Consider the following 15986-nt stretch of genomic DNA (forward strand, 5'->3'; position numbering starts at 1 on the left):
AGTCTCCCGGAATTGAATTGATTTCCTTGAAAAAAAAGACAACAGAAAATTGGTCAAAACTCAATGCCAAACTCATTTCTTATTGCGATCAAACTGGAGTACAAAACTAGGTATATGCTAACTCTGCAGTCAATCTGGTCTAGAATGAGAATGACAGGTTTTTATTTACATTCTTGGTCAAATTCTTTCCTATAGATAATTTAATTGGAGCAGTAACACGTCCCTGGCACTGCCGGATGGTAATGGTAGCCCATACTTATTTATCAAATTACAAAACTTGGTTGTAGTTATCATAGGATGTATCGAGGGGGAAGCAGGTGTCTTCGCCGCCAGTGCTCCAGAGGAAGTTGGCATACTTGGAGGCATAGTAGGGGTTGCAGGGTTCAGTTGCCATTGCTTGCTGGTATCTCTCTTCTGCACCCCAGAGGTCTTTCCTTACTATCCACAAGAAGTCTGCATATCGACTCACAGCCTCGGCATCTGGTTTCTCCCCTTGCACGGCGCGCCTGAAGCACTGCTCAGCCCTGCAACCCAAAAAACACAGATCACAAACTGGACCACATAATTAAGTCCTCTCATCAGACACTTGCCATAGCTTTCATATCGAAAAACAGAACCAAATCTAAGTCTAATATTAATTCCTCCATGGTCCAACCTTACAAAACATGGACAAGTATTATTCCTAAACATATATGGCTGGCTAGTCTTACTCATCTTCACCAAAATGATGGGCTAGGTTTATTTCCTTGGTAAAAGTTAGATTCAGACAAGCAAACAAGGCAACAAACAAATATGAATTAATGTAAACAGTAAGCATATTGGAGAAGATAATATGATACTCACCTATCATGATCACGCATCACGACATAGAGGAACTGTGCATAGTTGGAGAGTAGGAGTGCATTATCGGGCTCCTTAGCTAAACCTATCTGGTACAAAACATCAGTTCTAAAGTATTCGTCATAATAATCTGGTTCGACATTCACCGTCACCGGCGACACAAACTGTTGCAGGGTTTCATGATCAAGGGCCTCATCCCTCAATTCTGCTTGCATCCTTGAAGCTTCCTCTACCACAGAGTTCCACAATTTCACCTCCTCCTCGGTTGTGAACTCTTCATGATTGAACAACGAAATACCATACATCTTTTCAGGATCAACAATGGCATTCTTGATTGAACTTGTTGGGCTCACTTTGTCACCACCATCACCATTTACGCCTTCATTCGAGGTCCTTTTCACAACCCCATTAGAATCAGTCACAGAAAATATGTCAGCTTCGGAAGCATCATCAGATTTTGAATTGGGCTGTTCTTTTTTCTCAGTCACAGTCAAAATCTCGGTGATAACAGGCAAAGGTATAGCTGCAACAGCAGCATTATTATTCATCGAGTACACTGTGAAATTTGCTAGCAAGACCATCACATAGACCATGAGAGTCGGCGATTTCGAGAAAACCTGCTGAAACAACCACACAAATGACATGTTCATTTCTCTCTTCTGCACCTTAGCTACGATCTCTTGCAAGTCTTCAGAGTAAAGACTTTCCCTTATACTTAAAGCGCTGCTATGAAGCTCGCGTACGATGAACACCATGGAAGAGAATGCCTTGTTCAAAGAGCAAGAAGTAAACTCCCCTGCTTCTCCTCTGGGGCTCTCTTCCCATTGGCGATGCTTCTTCTTTATTAACCTAAGGGACATAGGAAACTCAAGGCTGTTGGCCTTTCTTTCAATGGTGGCTCTAACAATTTCATTTCTTTCTGGCCAGTCTGGTGGCTCTGGATGAATACCGAGAAGAGCAGGTTCTAAAGCATTGAGCTTCAAGCTTGAAGATTGCAATGAAAAGCCATTAGATTTGCTGTTTTGACCTTCTGGGAACATGGAAACCGGAGACGTTTTCGAGATTTTCGATACAACCAAAGGTGGTTCCTCTTCACTTTCCTCATCATCTTCTTCAGAAAGGTTGAAATTTTGTGCCAAATCTTCAATCTGCTTCGATAATTCTTCGTAGGAGAAATCATCAAAATTGGCTCTACAACGTTGCTTCGAGTTACGACCTTTCAAACTACTCGACCCAGAAGAGACCAAACGATGGACGAACCCATCAGCCAAAGCTCCACTGCTTCCACTGGGTTTTGTCAGCGAAGGAAAAGAAATTGAATGCGATGATTTCGAAGAAGAAGAAGAAAGTGGATGCGGTACTGAAACCTGAAGTATGCTTTCCAAACTCTTAGAACAATGAACGACCCCGGATCCCATATCTAATAATCAACCCTAAAAAAGCTACACGATGAGAAACAGAGAAAACCCAAAAACAGAGGCACAGATGCAGCAACTGACAATTGAAGAAAAGAAAGAGTAGAATGGAGGAAAAAAAAAAAAACAGTCACACACTAGTCCCACGAATCCCGTGCACCAAAAAAGTCTAAAAAGGTGTCATATCATATTCATATAAGGACTGCAAATTTTTATGATTTTGGATGCAGCAAAAGTCTAACCGGGTTCTAGAAGTCCCTTTTAATCCAACCTGAAATGGGTAAAAGGGCAAACACGTTTAATCAGTAAAAAATTCATAATCTCCAATCCATACATATAAATATATATACATGACAATATCTCACCCAACCCACCGCCTCAAATCATTGCAAAACAAAACCCTTTTTTTTCTAAAAAGATAGGAGAGTGATTAGAGAAAAAAACAAGTGTGAAATCATGAAATGATCTGCATTGATGATGACCATGGCTTGAATGGGTTCCCACCCTCACCGTTTTACGTGACAAAGTCCTTTACCATGGAGGAGAGAATATTCAGCGGAAATTTGGAGTTATTCTCTTTCTCCGGAAATTGAGTGAGAGACCCGAATTTGAAAACTGTAATGAGACACAGCAAAAACATACAACACAAGTTAAGAATAAGAACCTTTCAGGGTCTTTGCTTGTTTGTTGGCCGTAGAAAGGTAGAAATTTTCGGTTTGGTATTTTCAGGTGAGAGACTTGCACCCACACGTGGAGAAATGCTACTGGTACACTGCGACGATTGGCATTTCTTCCGCTAATTATAGTTCTTTCCGTGTATGAATTCGCCTTCCTACTTGACCCCATTGGACCGTCTGTCCATGACAGTTTTTTCTGATTTGTATTAATCAGCCAGAAAATCAAATTCTCTTTCGCTTGGTAAATAAAATCAGATTTTGTTCGCAACGAATAAGGTTTCTGAAAACGTGGGACTACCGAGTCACATGCGAACTGCGATGACTAACAACCGCCTTTTTCTCCTATTACTATTGAAGTTGACACTTGGCGAAATAATACAGACTCGCCCACACACCTGTCGTCTATTTCTATCGACACGTGTAACTGTGCAGGTGGAATGTTGTTGAGGAAATCTCTCTCTCTCTCTCTCTCTCTCTCTCTCTCTCTCTCCTCCCATTAGTCTAGAAAGTTCCATTTTCTTTTTTCGGATACACCTGAGTTACAGAGTTTGAAACTAAATTTTGACGCTACCATAAGAGGTTACATTAACAATTTTGGACCCAAGGTCATTGAGGGCCCAATTCACAAACACTGGTGAGATTGAAGCCTGAATCCGAGCCCATGTGAAGCTAACATAGTCCAACACAGCACATTGGTAGGCCTTATTTGCGGGAGACTCGTACGCTATTAACAAAACAGTGATATTCTCGTTTCACACAAGTGCTTCTCGGATATACGAGCACTCAAGTTTCCCTGGAACCAGTTCGTCCCTAGAAGCATTCCTCTCTTCGTAATCAGACCACAAGTTAAACCATGAGAACCAATCAAGTCCAGTTATGTAGCATAGGAGAGGAAGAGAAAAGAATCATGTGCTGCTGTTCCAATTCTGGGCTTATTACATTCTCCTTGGATAAATAAAAAATTAAATATTTTATAAGAATGGTAATATTTTACAGGATTTAATCATACATGAAGACCTACAACATATAACAAAAATCCACGAGGGAAACATTCAAAATAACAAGTTCAAAAAAATTTCTCTCTTAATATAAGTCTCCGTCACACACAATTTAAGAAGAGGAGACCCAGTCAACCTCCTAACCCAACCAGTCAACGCGCCAAACAGTACTCACTGTTTCCTCCGACTCCGTCTGACTCCTCCTCCTCCATGTTCGTGATTCAAACTGTCGCCCAAAAACGTCTTTGCCGCGTCCAAACTCGGAAAATAAGTCGGCTCCAAGAATATCTGACTCAGTGAGTCACATATCTCCGTACTCACCACGACTCGGTTTCCCTTCGCTTCCAAGCTACCCATCAAAACCACCAGCACCTGTTTGTACGCGTAGTAGAACCGCTTCAGCGCCGACTCAATCGCCTGAAGCGCCTGCAGCACGTGGATCTTCTCCGAGTCCGAATCCGATCCGATCTTCTTCTCCGAATACAACCTCATCGCCGCCTCCTGAATCCTGGGCCCACCCTTGGGGTCCACCTCAACATCCAAGATGTACGGCACCCTGTGCCTCAACTCCTTACAAAGCTTCGTCACGTCCACCAGCCCCTTCGATCTGAAGCAAAACGACTCCGTATCGTCCACCGTCTTGATGCTGAGCTGGTTCTTCAGCCTCAGAAAATCGTCCGGGTCCATCAGAAGGTGGAGATCTTCGATCTCCGCCAGAAGCTTCCATATCCGTTCGATCAGGTAACAGTCACTAGCGGCTTTTTCGAAGTCTCTCGCCTCGATTCGGCGCGTGACTCGCTTGAGAAGCTCCTGGCAAACGAACACCCACGACTCGAGGACCTGGTGCGTGGTGTACACCGTCTGGTTCTCGTAGTTGTCGATGTGATCGTACGGGCTCTTCTTCAGCGAATGCAGCTCGCTCGGCCTGCAAACGGCGTCGTAATCCAGGTTCGGCTTTCCGGCTAGGTTCGGCTCTCCCAAACCTAGCGTGTACGGACAGCTCCTCATCTCGCATTCGATCGAGTACAAGATCTTCTGCGCCATGCCTTCTGATTTCTGCCACGTGGCGAGCCGCGGAAGCAAGCTGGCCTCGCTGGTGCGGCTCACTACCGTCGTCTCACCCGAACTCCACACCTCGGCTGAGCTCCCGTTCCGAGCGAGCTCGCCGTACGACGTGCTCAGATCGACGATGGGAGCGGCTCCACGTGTCTCGCTGTCTTCTTCGTCGTCCTCGATCAGCATCGCGATGAGTTGTATCTGGCCGGTGGTGAGCGACTCCAGCCGGCGCTTCCACTCGCGCCGGTTCGAGTACGGCCTCGGGTCGGACAAAACGGTCGAGATGAACCGGAACGAAATTTCGAGAGCTTGCAGGGACGGTTTTAGAACGGACTCGTTTCTCCAGCAGGGGAAGTCGTTGGAGCTCCAGAGGTTTCGGAGCTCCGGGAGGCGAAGGTAGTGCTCGTAAGTGGAGCAAGCCATTTCGGAAGCCTCCGAAATATCAGTTTGGACTTGTGCGGCGCGAAACGAACCGGGTATCGAAACGTGGAGCTTGTTGGAGAGCTTTGGGGATTTACTGGGTATGTCAGAGGAGACCATCTTGGCTTTCCAATCTAAATCAACCATGTTTTTAGCAGAGAAATGAAATGGTTAAGGAATTTGAATAAGGGCTGTTATCTTTGTGAATTGGATTTTGTTTATATTTTGAACAAAGGAAGGAAGAGAGAGATGGGTATTTATAGGGCAACGGAAATTTCATACAGAAGAAAAGGCGTGTGGAATATGGGCATGAAGAACGAGGAATTTGAAAGTCGTGGTTTTGAAAAAAATCAAAATTTTAAAAATAAAAGAAAACGTTATTTTTCTTTTCTTTTCATTTTTATATAATAGATTTATGCACACACAAAGCTTATCCATATCACCTAACGACTAGCCTATTATCAATACGGCGCGTCGTATGTGTACTGTACGTAGCTTCGTAAGTAGGAAACTGCCTTTGTTTGAAATGGAATCTAAAATAGTAGAACCATTGAAGTTTGACCATGGTCAACCAAGCACATCCATCTACTACCCACCACCACTACATCCACACCGCCTTCCATTCCATCCGACTTTTCTTTTTTCCTTTTTTCTGAGGAAATAAAACATTAAAGCCAGCTTCCTAATTATATAGATAATCCCTTACTAATCTGTCAATGATTATAATTACGTTCTTAATTTACGGCGACATATATCTTCTTTGTTTTCTCTGATTGATACTTGGATGTGTATCCTATAAAGTTGGCAGAATTTGGATATGTCTTGCAATTAAATATTATTTAAACACCTCACGCGGATTTATCAACCGGTAAATTCAAATAGAATTGTCATGAATTGTAGGGATGACGACAATAAAATTACGTATATTTTGATGTTGCATGATAGAATTTTACTTTCTCAAAGGAGGAGAGAAGAAGTTTCTCATAATCTTATATCCAAACTTGTTGGATAAGAACATATATATATAAATAAAGTAAAAGACATAAAATGATAAAACATTCAAAATACTCAAAAATCCTAAAAGTTTAGTTTACGATCAATAGTTGTCGTAGTTGATTTTTAATGAAAAATTATTGGTGTGCTTGCCTAGGATGCTTCTTGGGTTTTCCACGTTTTGTCCCTTGTCAAATCCGTTCTTATTCATTTTTATAATTTTGTGTTTCTTTATTTAAAGAAGCTAACAGTTTGTGTATAATTCTCAATCGGTCAAAATCCAAAGAAGGTGACATGAGTTATGAAGCATGGCATTGTCGGTAAACTAGGGATAGAATTAGGAGACTCAAAAATCTGTCCCAGGCATTTAGGGCAGGAAAACGACCGAACACATGTCCTTTTAGTACATGGGATGGAAGATACAAAAATACAATTAATTTTCTACGATTATCCATTACGGGAAAACAATACTCAACTCATAATCAGCTCCTCAGAGATTTGATTGAAGCCAAACCAGCTACTCTCAAACAGAAAAAAACAAGTAAATGCCAACTGGGTATTGTTATTTGGATAGGATTGTACAGCTTGCAAATGTTTTATTGGCTTTTCATCTTGTGTGTGAGCCATGGAAGGCTCATTGATATTGGATATACAATGATAAAATAAGGCAACTTGATTGGGTTTTTGGGTTTTTTCTTATAATTACTTGCTGCTCAAGTCCAAAAGGCCGCGATTCTCTTTCCAAGTATAAGAGGGCAAAACGAATACCTGATTTTTGAATGTATTGTTTGTTGGGGTGCTAATTATGTTTTTGATGAATAAATTGAAGAAGTTTGTTGCTATTTCAATCGAATATTGTACAGGATAATCAGAACATATGCTCTTTAGAAATAAATAATTATAAAGAGAGCATGGATAACATAAATATTCACCCTTTCATCTTTCATTAATTTCGTAATGTAACATTTGTCAAATAATGAAAGTTTCAACACACAATTCAAACGCGAGTCAAAATTAAATCAAGAGACAAAAAATAACTATGGTCAAAGTTAAGCCGTAAATGTGGAGCAAGCTCTGATACTCTCGCAACTAGATAAAGCCCCGACCTCTCTAGGGTCTGGACAAAGGGCTTAATATTGGTTCTTAATGTGTTTTGTTTCACTCAGCCATACTATATATATTCAAAAGGCTTGGAATGTTATTACGAGAAAGGTGATTTTTCGGAGCTTTATCTTTTAGCGTAAGATTCAAAACCAATTTGTTATTATATGCTAGATCTTTGCAATAAAAGTTGTTATTTCATACATTGTTGCCTTCCAAGATTTGCACAAAAGCAGCAAAATGAGGGCGGACTTTTACATTCGCATTTACATTATCCATATGACTGACAGACAGACAGACGGACAGACAAACAAATAACAACAATAATTTAATCGAACCAAAACCAAGTGGCCATTTCATCGTTCCATTCAATTCAAATTATGGGCACTGCACTGCTCGCTGTACACGTTCCGTTGGCTTTGGATAAGAAGAAGCCTCTTCTTTTAACTTTTTAAGTCCTTGTCACCCACTCACTCGCCCTCTTTCGAAACGACGTCGTTTGCGTCGGCCAAATCCGAATTCCCAAACCAAAAGAAGCTTCGTTTAGTTGGAGGATTGGACTCAATCCCCTCCCGCGTTTACCGCAACAAAAATCCGCCAATCCCACCGCCTTTAACTGCCACACGTGTCTTCCCTCCATTGGCCAACCGAAGCAAGGGACGCGATCTAAGTGCCCTCCAACTCGGCGTCCCTTTTCTGGCCAACGAACCACGCGGGGTACGGGTACCATGTGACGTGCCCCCACCTCCCAACACGTGGCGTGCGCATCACGTGCGCCATCTACTTCACATGTCCCCGTTTACACGTGGGCTTATCACTGTTCCGCCGGCGGTGCCTAACAAGCCACCACGATGCTGCCATGTTTCACGTACATTGTTACAAGTTAGCGAGTTAGAGACAGTTGGGATGGTAACAGTTAGTTGGCTTAGCCGTAAATTATCGTGCAGGTGTATGGTAATATGGATATATTCGTATGCCGACTCATCAAAGCAAAAGCAATCCAAATAAAAAAGTTTGGTGCTTTATTATTTTTATTTTCTTTTCTTTTTGAGAAAGTAAAATTGGGTACTTTTTATTTTGCACTCAACTTATTTTAAAATCATTTTTAATGAGGAAAATAGGTAGATGGGCATGAACAATAACTAGTGTAAATTGATTGATTGGTTACAGTCGTGGACGCATGTAACCCTATTTATTGTGAGCAAATAATACAACTTCCTTTATTTATTTATTTATTTCTTTCTTTCTTTGAAGGATTTTATTAAACTTAACTGGGGCAGAAAGGCCGTCTGTGTTGCTTTATTTGACTTTGGGGAAAAGTCAATTGTGGGCTAGGAGTGGTTTCCTAGCAAGGAAGCATGTTTTGAGGCAGAAAGTGGGGCATTATTGGCTATCATGCACCGGATGCCATGAATTGGCCCCAACTTGTTCTTACCTTTTCTTCCACGATTTTTATCCACTTGTTGATAGGATTGAATCGGTATCTTTTTAGATATATGCTATTGAGGCTCTGTGCTCATTCGCACCTGGATGACTGTCAATTTTTGATACAAATGAGTATTATAAAATATGAACGGTTATGAACCACTCATAAATGACTATCGATCAACTCTATGCTAGTGTTTTTGTGCTGATCTTCTTTTAACAAGTGATTAGACTACCAAACGTAATGGGAATATAAGATTAGGTCCACCAATGCTCTATGAATTTGACCAAGTCCGCATTTTGTGACTTGAATTCTACCAATACCATTATATAGTTAGCACCATTAGAAATCAACTCAAAAAGAAGAACGGACCACCATTCAATTACGTGCCATTTTTTTAGCCTATCGTGCAGCCATTTTGATCATCGGGATGAGAAGAATATTTGCTTTGAAATCAATATTGGAATTACCATGCGACATCATTATCTGAAATTGATGGCTGAAAACCAATCAAAGCATCTCCCGCCCCCCAATTACAAAACAAAAATGTCTGTTTGTTCTGTTCTTTGCCGTGTTTGCATGATATTATCCAGGAATAATAATTTATTCCAAACCCTAGTCACAAACCATTTCATTTTCCTCTCCAGGTGCTTCTCTTATCCATCAATCATCACAGATAGTGCACCGCACTAGAAGCAACCACAAAAAAATCTCTGAAAAATAAAAAATAAAAAAACAAGAGAACAACATTATAATTTGAACACCGTACGTGCACTACTCAAACTCATCTAAGATTAGAGAAATGGGAGGCCAACGTAATCAATCACTCAAATCCGAGATTAAGAGAACAAACATGATTTGGTTAAGAATGAGATTTGTTGCCTCAACATAATTTCGTCGGCCATTCTTGCGTCATGACCCATGACTGAACAAACCTAATTAGACATGCGCATCAGTTGTTGTGGGAGATAACTTGAAGAAACCAAAACGTACGTACCTACCCCACCACAAGTTTGAAATGTTTATAAAATATTAGCATTAATTAAGGTTAATGGCTCTTTTAATACACTCAGAAACAGTCACGCAGACTAATAAAAACATTAATTTAAACAAAAACAAAGACCAGCGTGCCTCCCCTGTTTATAGTTTGATGTTTTAGTGGATAGACATTACGTGCGACGACTCAAAGGCTTGCCGCCGTTTTGCCTCTCTTTTGCAAGTCAAAAGGACATAAAAAATACTCCAGAAATCTTGTTAAGTCCGGGCCCAAGGGAACCAGGGGGACCAAATCGTGGGAAATATTGAGGCATGAAAGGAGCAGCTTAACCTACTTTATGAGTTTTTATCAGATTATGTTTGTTTTGGATGTGAATATGAATGTGAAATGATATGTTTGTGTGGTGTGGTTTTATTTGTTAAGGACAACATGGGATGCATGAGCTTGGTTTTACTTATAGAGCCACTTTGGATATAAAATAAGAGCAAGCTGTTTCGAACCATTTTACGGTCAACATGTTTCAGAGTATGCTTGTATGTTACGAATATTTTTATTTATATTTATTTATGAGAAGCGATAAAAGTTTATTGAGGAAGAGAACAAGTAAAAAAAAATATGACTAAAGTCAAGAGCATTAGGTGAGCATCTTTACACATAAGAACTCGTGGGCATCCGTGTAGAAGATGAAAATGGCTGATGGTGGTGAGATTTATATAGTAGGGTGGAGGAGAGGGAGAGAAAGTTGGGGTTTTTGTGAAAACCTAGATCTGACGGTTTCCTTTCTTGTTGTTTTTGGATCCGATGGCTGTGATCTAACCGAGATTGAAACTGGGCTGTACAGGCGCAAAAGATAATGCATTCGTGAAAACAAATTAGGCTTGACCCAAGAGGAGGTATGAGCATGGGCTGGTTTTTCTTTTTTTGGGTCGAATGAGCATGGGCTGGTTGGAAACTCAAACTTGCCCAAATTATAGTGATTTGAACATGTTGGACGCAAAAATTTAACCCAATAGCATTTGAGGGATTGAACAACAATTGTAAAGGATTTGATTTTCATAAGATATAATGTCGAGTGATTAAACATATAAACTCTTTGCCTATGGGAGTTAGATTAGTTGGCTAAAATAGAGTACCAATCTCATTTACATGCGCGTTCAATCCCCTTAAACTCTTCAGGTTGCTGTTCGAGTTGAAGATTTCTTCATCTTTGTGCAAATTATCGGGTTTGAACTAAGAAATCTTAGTCCCATCTAAGATGGAGATTGAACTTGGATTAGTAGGTTTATCCAACTAAAATACCCACCTCTACTACAAATTTTAAATCATTAATTAAGACGAATATATTTTCATCACATCTAGTGATCATGTCTCATTCATGTCTATAATTATTTGACAATCAAAAGGGATTATACATTTTCTACTAAAATTCATATATGAAATTTGAAAACGTGAAGTTGCAAAAGTGGAAAATATACAAACCAATTTCATTTTCAATATTAAAATTATTGGCATAATTTCACGCATTTGTGGTTGTCATGGCGGAAGTTGACTGGGCCTAGTGCGTCAGGGGACCCGACTCCAAGGGCTAGGAAGCAAGCAATCTGTTGCTGCTGACCTCCGGTTTGCAGGTGATCCAACCACCGACAAACGACCAATACCTATATTTCCCTCTCTCTCTCTCTCGACCGTTTTCCATCTGAGGCTTGTCGTTTCCAATGGCCTTCACGTACCGTGATCGGACCTCGGAGTTCCGATCACTGTCCGAGACCCTCCAGAAAATCGGAGGAATCACAGCCGTTCAGCAACCTCAGAATGTCTCATCTCCGTCCAAACCTCCGGGACCCTCCTCTTCTGGATCCGAATTCAACAAGAAGGCTTCCCGAATCGGGTTGGGGATACAGGAAACCTCTCAGAAGATCTCAAGGCTTACCCAGCGTATTTTGCATTTGCTCCTCTCCTTTTCATTTCCAAAATTGAATCTTCCGTGCTCTATATACGTATGTGCTTGTATTTGTGTATTTATGCCTAGCTGTTTGGTGGCTGAGAAAATGTAGGAAAATTACAAAATTGAAGTTCGAATGTGATGCATTTGTTTACTTTAAACTGTTAACAGTTCAGCTAAGCTTTGTTCAACCACTCCATTACGAGAGCGATATGAAAGCTAAATCTTTGATATTGCTAAGGAGCTGTTTTAGAGTTCTGAAATACTTATTGATTTACTGATTTTTGTTGTTGATAATTGACGATGATTGGAGAAAATTAAGCGTCACATATGATTTCTTATACTTGTGTTCAGATTATTACTTACGTTTCCAACTGATTGTATTGCATTGCCTAAAATTTTGCTCACAAAACCTAGTATTGTAATTTGTGAGTTCACTTTTCCTACTGGGTTTGAATTCTCCTCAGAATTTTATTGGGTGGTTGAGGTTATGTCGACCTAAGGCTTGTGCTTGCCATGTTTTAATCTGCAGTGGCAAAGAGGTCGTCTATGTTTGATGATCCGATAATGGAAATTCAGGAATTAACTGCTTTAGTGAAGAATGACATTACAGCACTGAATGTGGCTCTTACCGATTTGCAAACCATTCAGAGAATGGAAATAGCTGATGGAAGTTATTCCCAGGACAAAGTTGTTCATTCAACAGCCGTCTGTGATGACTTGAAAAGCAAACTTATGACGGCTACCAAACAGCTTCAAGATGTATTAACCACTAGAACAGAGGTCAGTGCTTGTTTTGATTTGTACACTTGGTCAGCGTCTTTTTTGTCCATGTCCCTGGTTGTTTCCTTACAACTCTACGTTTTTTTCCTTACAACTCTACGTTTTTTGTCCCCTCAGAATATCAAGGCTCACGAGAATAGGAAACAGATATTTTCTACAAATGCATCAAGAGATAACCCTTTCCGGCAACCTGCAAAAAGTGTGAGCGAACCTGCTCCCTGGTCAACTACAACTAGTGCACCTGGAAATTTGCAACCGTCACCGTGAGTATTTTGTATTCAAGAGATCTACTAATTCTGTTTATGTTCTGATGTTTGTCAATTAGTAGTATATTAGGCCTTCCACCGTTCATGTACCAGTAATTTATTTATCGTTTCATCTCTCTCTCTCTCTCTCTCTCTCTCTCTCTCTCACCAGATTGCCATCAAATGAAGTTCAAGCTGGCAGCCAACTGAGGTATGTTAGCTCCGAAAGAAAATTGAAATTTCTTATTCATCTCCTTTTGTCATTTCTCTCATTTCTCTACCAATACCTGCTGCATACACTTTGCATGCATATGTGCACGTACTTCCAGTCATAAATATGACAAGCACATGTTCTTTCAGTATTAGTTTTATTCATCTTTTATTCGTGCCTGAAATGCTTGTATCTGCTACATCGGCTATAACCAATACTTTCAACCACCCTCCTTTTAATTAGAAGTGCACCACTGTCTGCTTTACTTCCGGAAAGCATCTAAGAAGGCCGCATAGGGCCTTCATCAACTTGGATGATTATCTGGAATGCAGCTATTACAATCGAACTCATATTTCATATTGTCATCCCTCAACAAAAACTAGGATGCACTTGTCAATTTTCTCCATTCTGAATTTCTGGTATTGATGATTATTTTATTTAGTTGCCAGAAATAAGTTGTTAAATGATTTGATTTTCTGATATCTGTTTATAGATGTATGTTGATGGAAAATAACTGCTTGTTTTAAACATTGCCAAGACAGACGAAGGTTAGCTGTAGATAACCCTCCATCACAGCAAATGGAAATGTCCATGTTACAGCAGGTAGTTCCAAGGCAAGAAAATTATACACAAAGCCGGGCTGTTGCTCTACACAATGTAGAATCTACAATTTCCGAATTGAGTGGCATCTTTACACATTTGGCTACAATGGTTGCACAGCAAGGGGAACTGGCTATCAGGTTTTCTCTTTTTGGTGCTTGTAAATTTGTGATGTTTTATTATTCAGTCTCTTAGTGTGATGAAAGTTGGATCATAGAATACTGGATGCACTTTTACTAAGCTGGTTGTCGTGAGCAGGATTGATGACAACATGGAAGAATCACTGGCAAATGTTGAGGGAGCACACAACGCTTTACTAAGGAATCTCAACCGAATATCATCAAATAGGTGGCTTATAATCAAGATATTTGCCATTTTGGTATTTTTCCTGATTGTCTTCATCTTCTTTGTGGCTTAAATTTTGGTATCAAAAACCCAGCAGTAGAATTCTTGCTGCATGGTGTATTCAGGCTTCTTCCTCCCCAAACCTGATCATTGAAAGTAGAAAAGGGTTCTTTGTTCTGTATATTTAATGGGCATGCCCATTTTTCAATTCTCAAGTATTAGCATTCTTTATAGCCTGCATATGTTTGCCTGCGTGATAAATTGATATGAAGCTCTGGTTGTTGTCTTCTTTGCTCTGTTTTCCCCACAATTGGCCCAGATACACGCGCATATACATGCACAAGTGATTTGAACTTTGTGAGTGTGATTAACTAACGGAAAGAAGAAAAATGGACCAAAATTAAGAATTGGTTAAATCTCAACTTTGGCCCACCAACCTAACCCTTGACATGCGACTAAGATTGATGAACTCGCTGTACTGCTGATAGCCCCTTCTACCAAATCGTTGAAAATTTGGTGTTGGATGTGCAACTTTAACTTCCCCATAGTCAAAAGGGTTCAAGGCTAGGTACTAGCTGCATTGCGAAGCGATGACCTTCAACAATGGTCTAGCTTTCGTCCAAGTCAAGTCCTCCCCACCTAGCAAACTCACGGGTTTACCCCATTTGAATCTTAAGCTGTTAACTGTTAGAATTGAAAGTTGGGTCCTTTTAACAATTTATGAACGATTTTAATCACTTGAACTACAAATCACTTATAAAATTCTATTATAGTAACGTATGTCTCAATGGGCGGTTAAATTTCCAAAGGTTTAATGCATCTATCTGTCTCTTTTTAATTGAATGTTGTTCTAATGAAATGATTCTTCCTCTTTTTTTTCAATACTATATTACAAGAACTTCTCTTTGAGAACTTTTTTTTTAATACATTTTCTATTGAGAGAGGCGATATAATACTAAATTCACACACATTACATGAGTGTTAGAACTTGAACCCATAAAGAAACAATTGCTCCAAACGATTACACTACACTAGTGGGTCATTTGCTTCGTTTTGAGACTTTGATTGCCTTTTTTTTTTCTGAAGTAAGAACAGTAACAGAAGTTACAGCCTAACAAATGAAGAGAAAGAAAACTAAAAAAAGGACAAAGGTAAGTGAGTTGTTGCTGCGCATTTTCTGCGAGCGTTAGATGCAAAACCAACGGAGCCATTAATGGCAGACACAAGTCCAACAATCAAGTCGTCAAGTCTGCAAGGCATGATATATTGAGATTTGGTAGGTGGTGGAAGGTGCCCGTTGAAAAGACTCGTGCAAAAACTAACACATGAACAGTGGAATTTGACACTCGTAGACCTAATTGCCTAGCTGCCTACAACAACAGTAGGCACATTCATGGCAGACATCTAGAGATAAACCCTACACAATATACATAATATGGTAGTGTCAAGTGTGGTGCAAGAAAGAAAAAAAAATATTCAGAGCTGAAAAATATCGATTTTGCTTGTAGTGCAGAGGACATGATGGTCTTATTGACTATGATTTGAAGTTTTTGGAATCATTTTGATGTCTTTGTCTGCTTTGATTTCCCCAACCTAGTTTGATGTAAATCTTTCCTTGATTTTGTTGCATAACTGAGATGGGATTGTTCAGTTTCGTATGGAACTTTTATATAGGTATTGAAGTATATGCTTCCAAAGGCTCACTAATCATCTTTTTTGTGGTTGGTAAACGAAATAATCAAGTATAAAATAAGCATAATCAAAGTTTACGCAGAGCAGAAGATTAGTGTGTATGTAAGTGTGTATGATTATCATCATGATCTAACAAAAACATGTGTAATTAAGTATAATAATGTTCCATCATCACTAATTATTTGCACAAATTGTCGACCTAATAATTAATATTTATTCATCCAAATTAACCTGAAAATTAGAAC

At 39.8% G+C, this 15986-nt stretch overlaps 3 protein-coding genes across 5 annotated transcripts; 1 reads left to right on the top strand and 2 right to left on the bottom strand.

Moving 5' to 3' along the window:
• LOC18784926 lies at nt 50-2884 on the bottom strand. 3 transcript variants are annotated; one of them, XM_020557950.1, is made up of 3 exons: nt 2766-2884; nt 844-2526; nt 50-524 (listed from the first exon to the last, which is right to left on the bottom strand). In XM_020557950.1, the coding sequence occupies exons 2-3, from the start codon at nt 2256-2258 to the stop codon at nt 269-271; spliced, it is 1671 nt and encodes a 556-aa protein (XP_020413539.1). In that variant the 5' UTR covers nt 2259-2526; nt 2766-2884; the 3' UTR covers nt 50-268. The 3 variants fall into 3 exon arrangements, with proteins under 3 accessions (XP_020413539.1, XP_020413538.1, XP_020413537.1); XM_020557949.1 differs by having other exon boundaries at nt 2621-2884; XM_020557948.1 differs by having other exon boundaries at nt 844-2884.
• On the bottom strand, nt 3830-5753 carry LOC18784599 (nematode resistance protein-like HSPRO2). Its single transcript, XM_007217875.2, has one exon. It carries the CDS (start codon nt 5551-5553, stop codon nt 4102-4104), a length of 1452 nt encoding a protein of 483 aa, XP_007217937.1. The 5' UTR covers nt 5554-5753; the 3' UTR covers nt 3830-4101.
• Nucleotides 11379-14340, top strand: LOC18784557 (syntaxin-31). The gene is made up of 6 exons (XM_007218213.2): nt 11379-11858; nt 12398-12648; nt 12766-12911; nt 13066-13104; nt 13647-13844; nt 13963-14340. Exons 1-6 carry the CDS (start codon nt 11639-11641, stop codon nt 14120-14122), a joined length of 1014 nt encoding a protein of 337 aa, XP_007218275.1. The 5' UTR covers nt 11379-11638; the 3' UTR covers nt 14123-14340.

This window comes from Prunus persica, chromosome G2 (assembly GCF_000346465.2).
Source record: "Prunus persica cultivar Lovell chromosome G2, Prunus_persica_NCBIv2, whole genome shotgun sequence".
Lineage (NCBI taxonomy): Eukaryota > Viridiplantae > Streptophyta > Magnoliopsida > Rosales > Rosaceae > Prunus > Prunus persica.

What these genes read in the sequence shown, in the direction of transcription:
- LOC18784557 (XM_007218213.2), top strand. Translation starts at nt 11,639, where the DNA reads ATGGCCTTCACGTACCGTGATCGGACCTCGGAGTTCCGATCACTGTCC. An exon ending in GGAAATTTGCAACCGTCACC is followed by an intron (nt 12,912 to 13,065) that starts GTGAGTATTTTG and finishes CTCTCTCACCAG; the next exon opens with ATTGCCATCAAATGAAGTTC. An exon ending in CAAGCTGGCAGCCAACTGAG is followed by an intron (nt 13,105 to 13,646) that starts GTATGTTAGCTC and finishes TTGCCAAGACAG; the next exon opens with ACGAAGGTTAGCTGTAGATA.
- LOC18784926 (XM_020557950.1), bottom strand. Translation starts at nt 2,258, where the DNA reads ATGGGATCCGGGGTCGTTCATTGTTCTAAGAGTTTGGAAAGCATACTT. An exon ending in GTGATGCGTGATCATGATAG is followed by an intron (nt 525 to 843) that starts GTGAGTATCATA and finishes TTTGGGTTGCAG; the next exon opens with GGCTGAGCAGTGCTTCAGGC.
- LOC18784599 (XM_007217875.2), bottom strand. Translation starts at nt 5,553, where the DNA reads ATGGTTGATTTAGATTGGAAAGCCAAGATGGTCTCCTCTGACATACCC.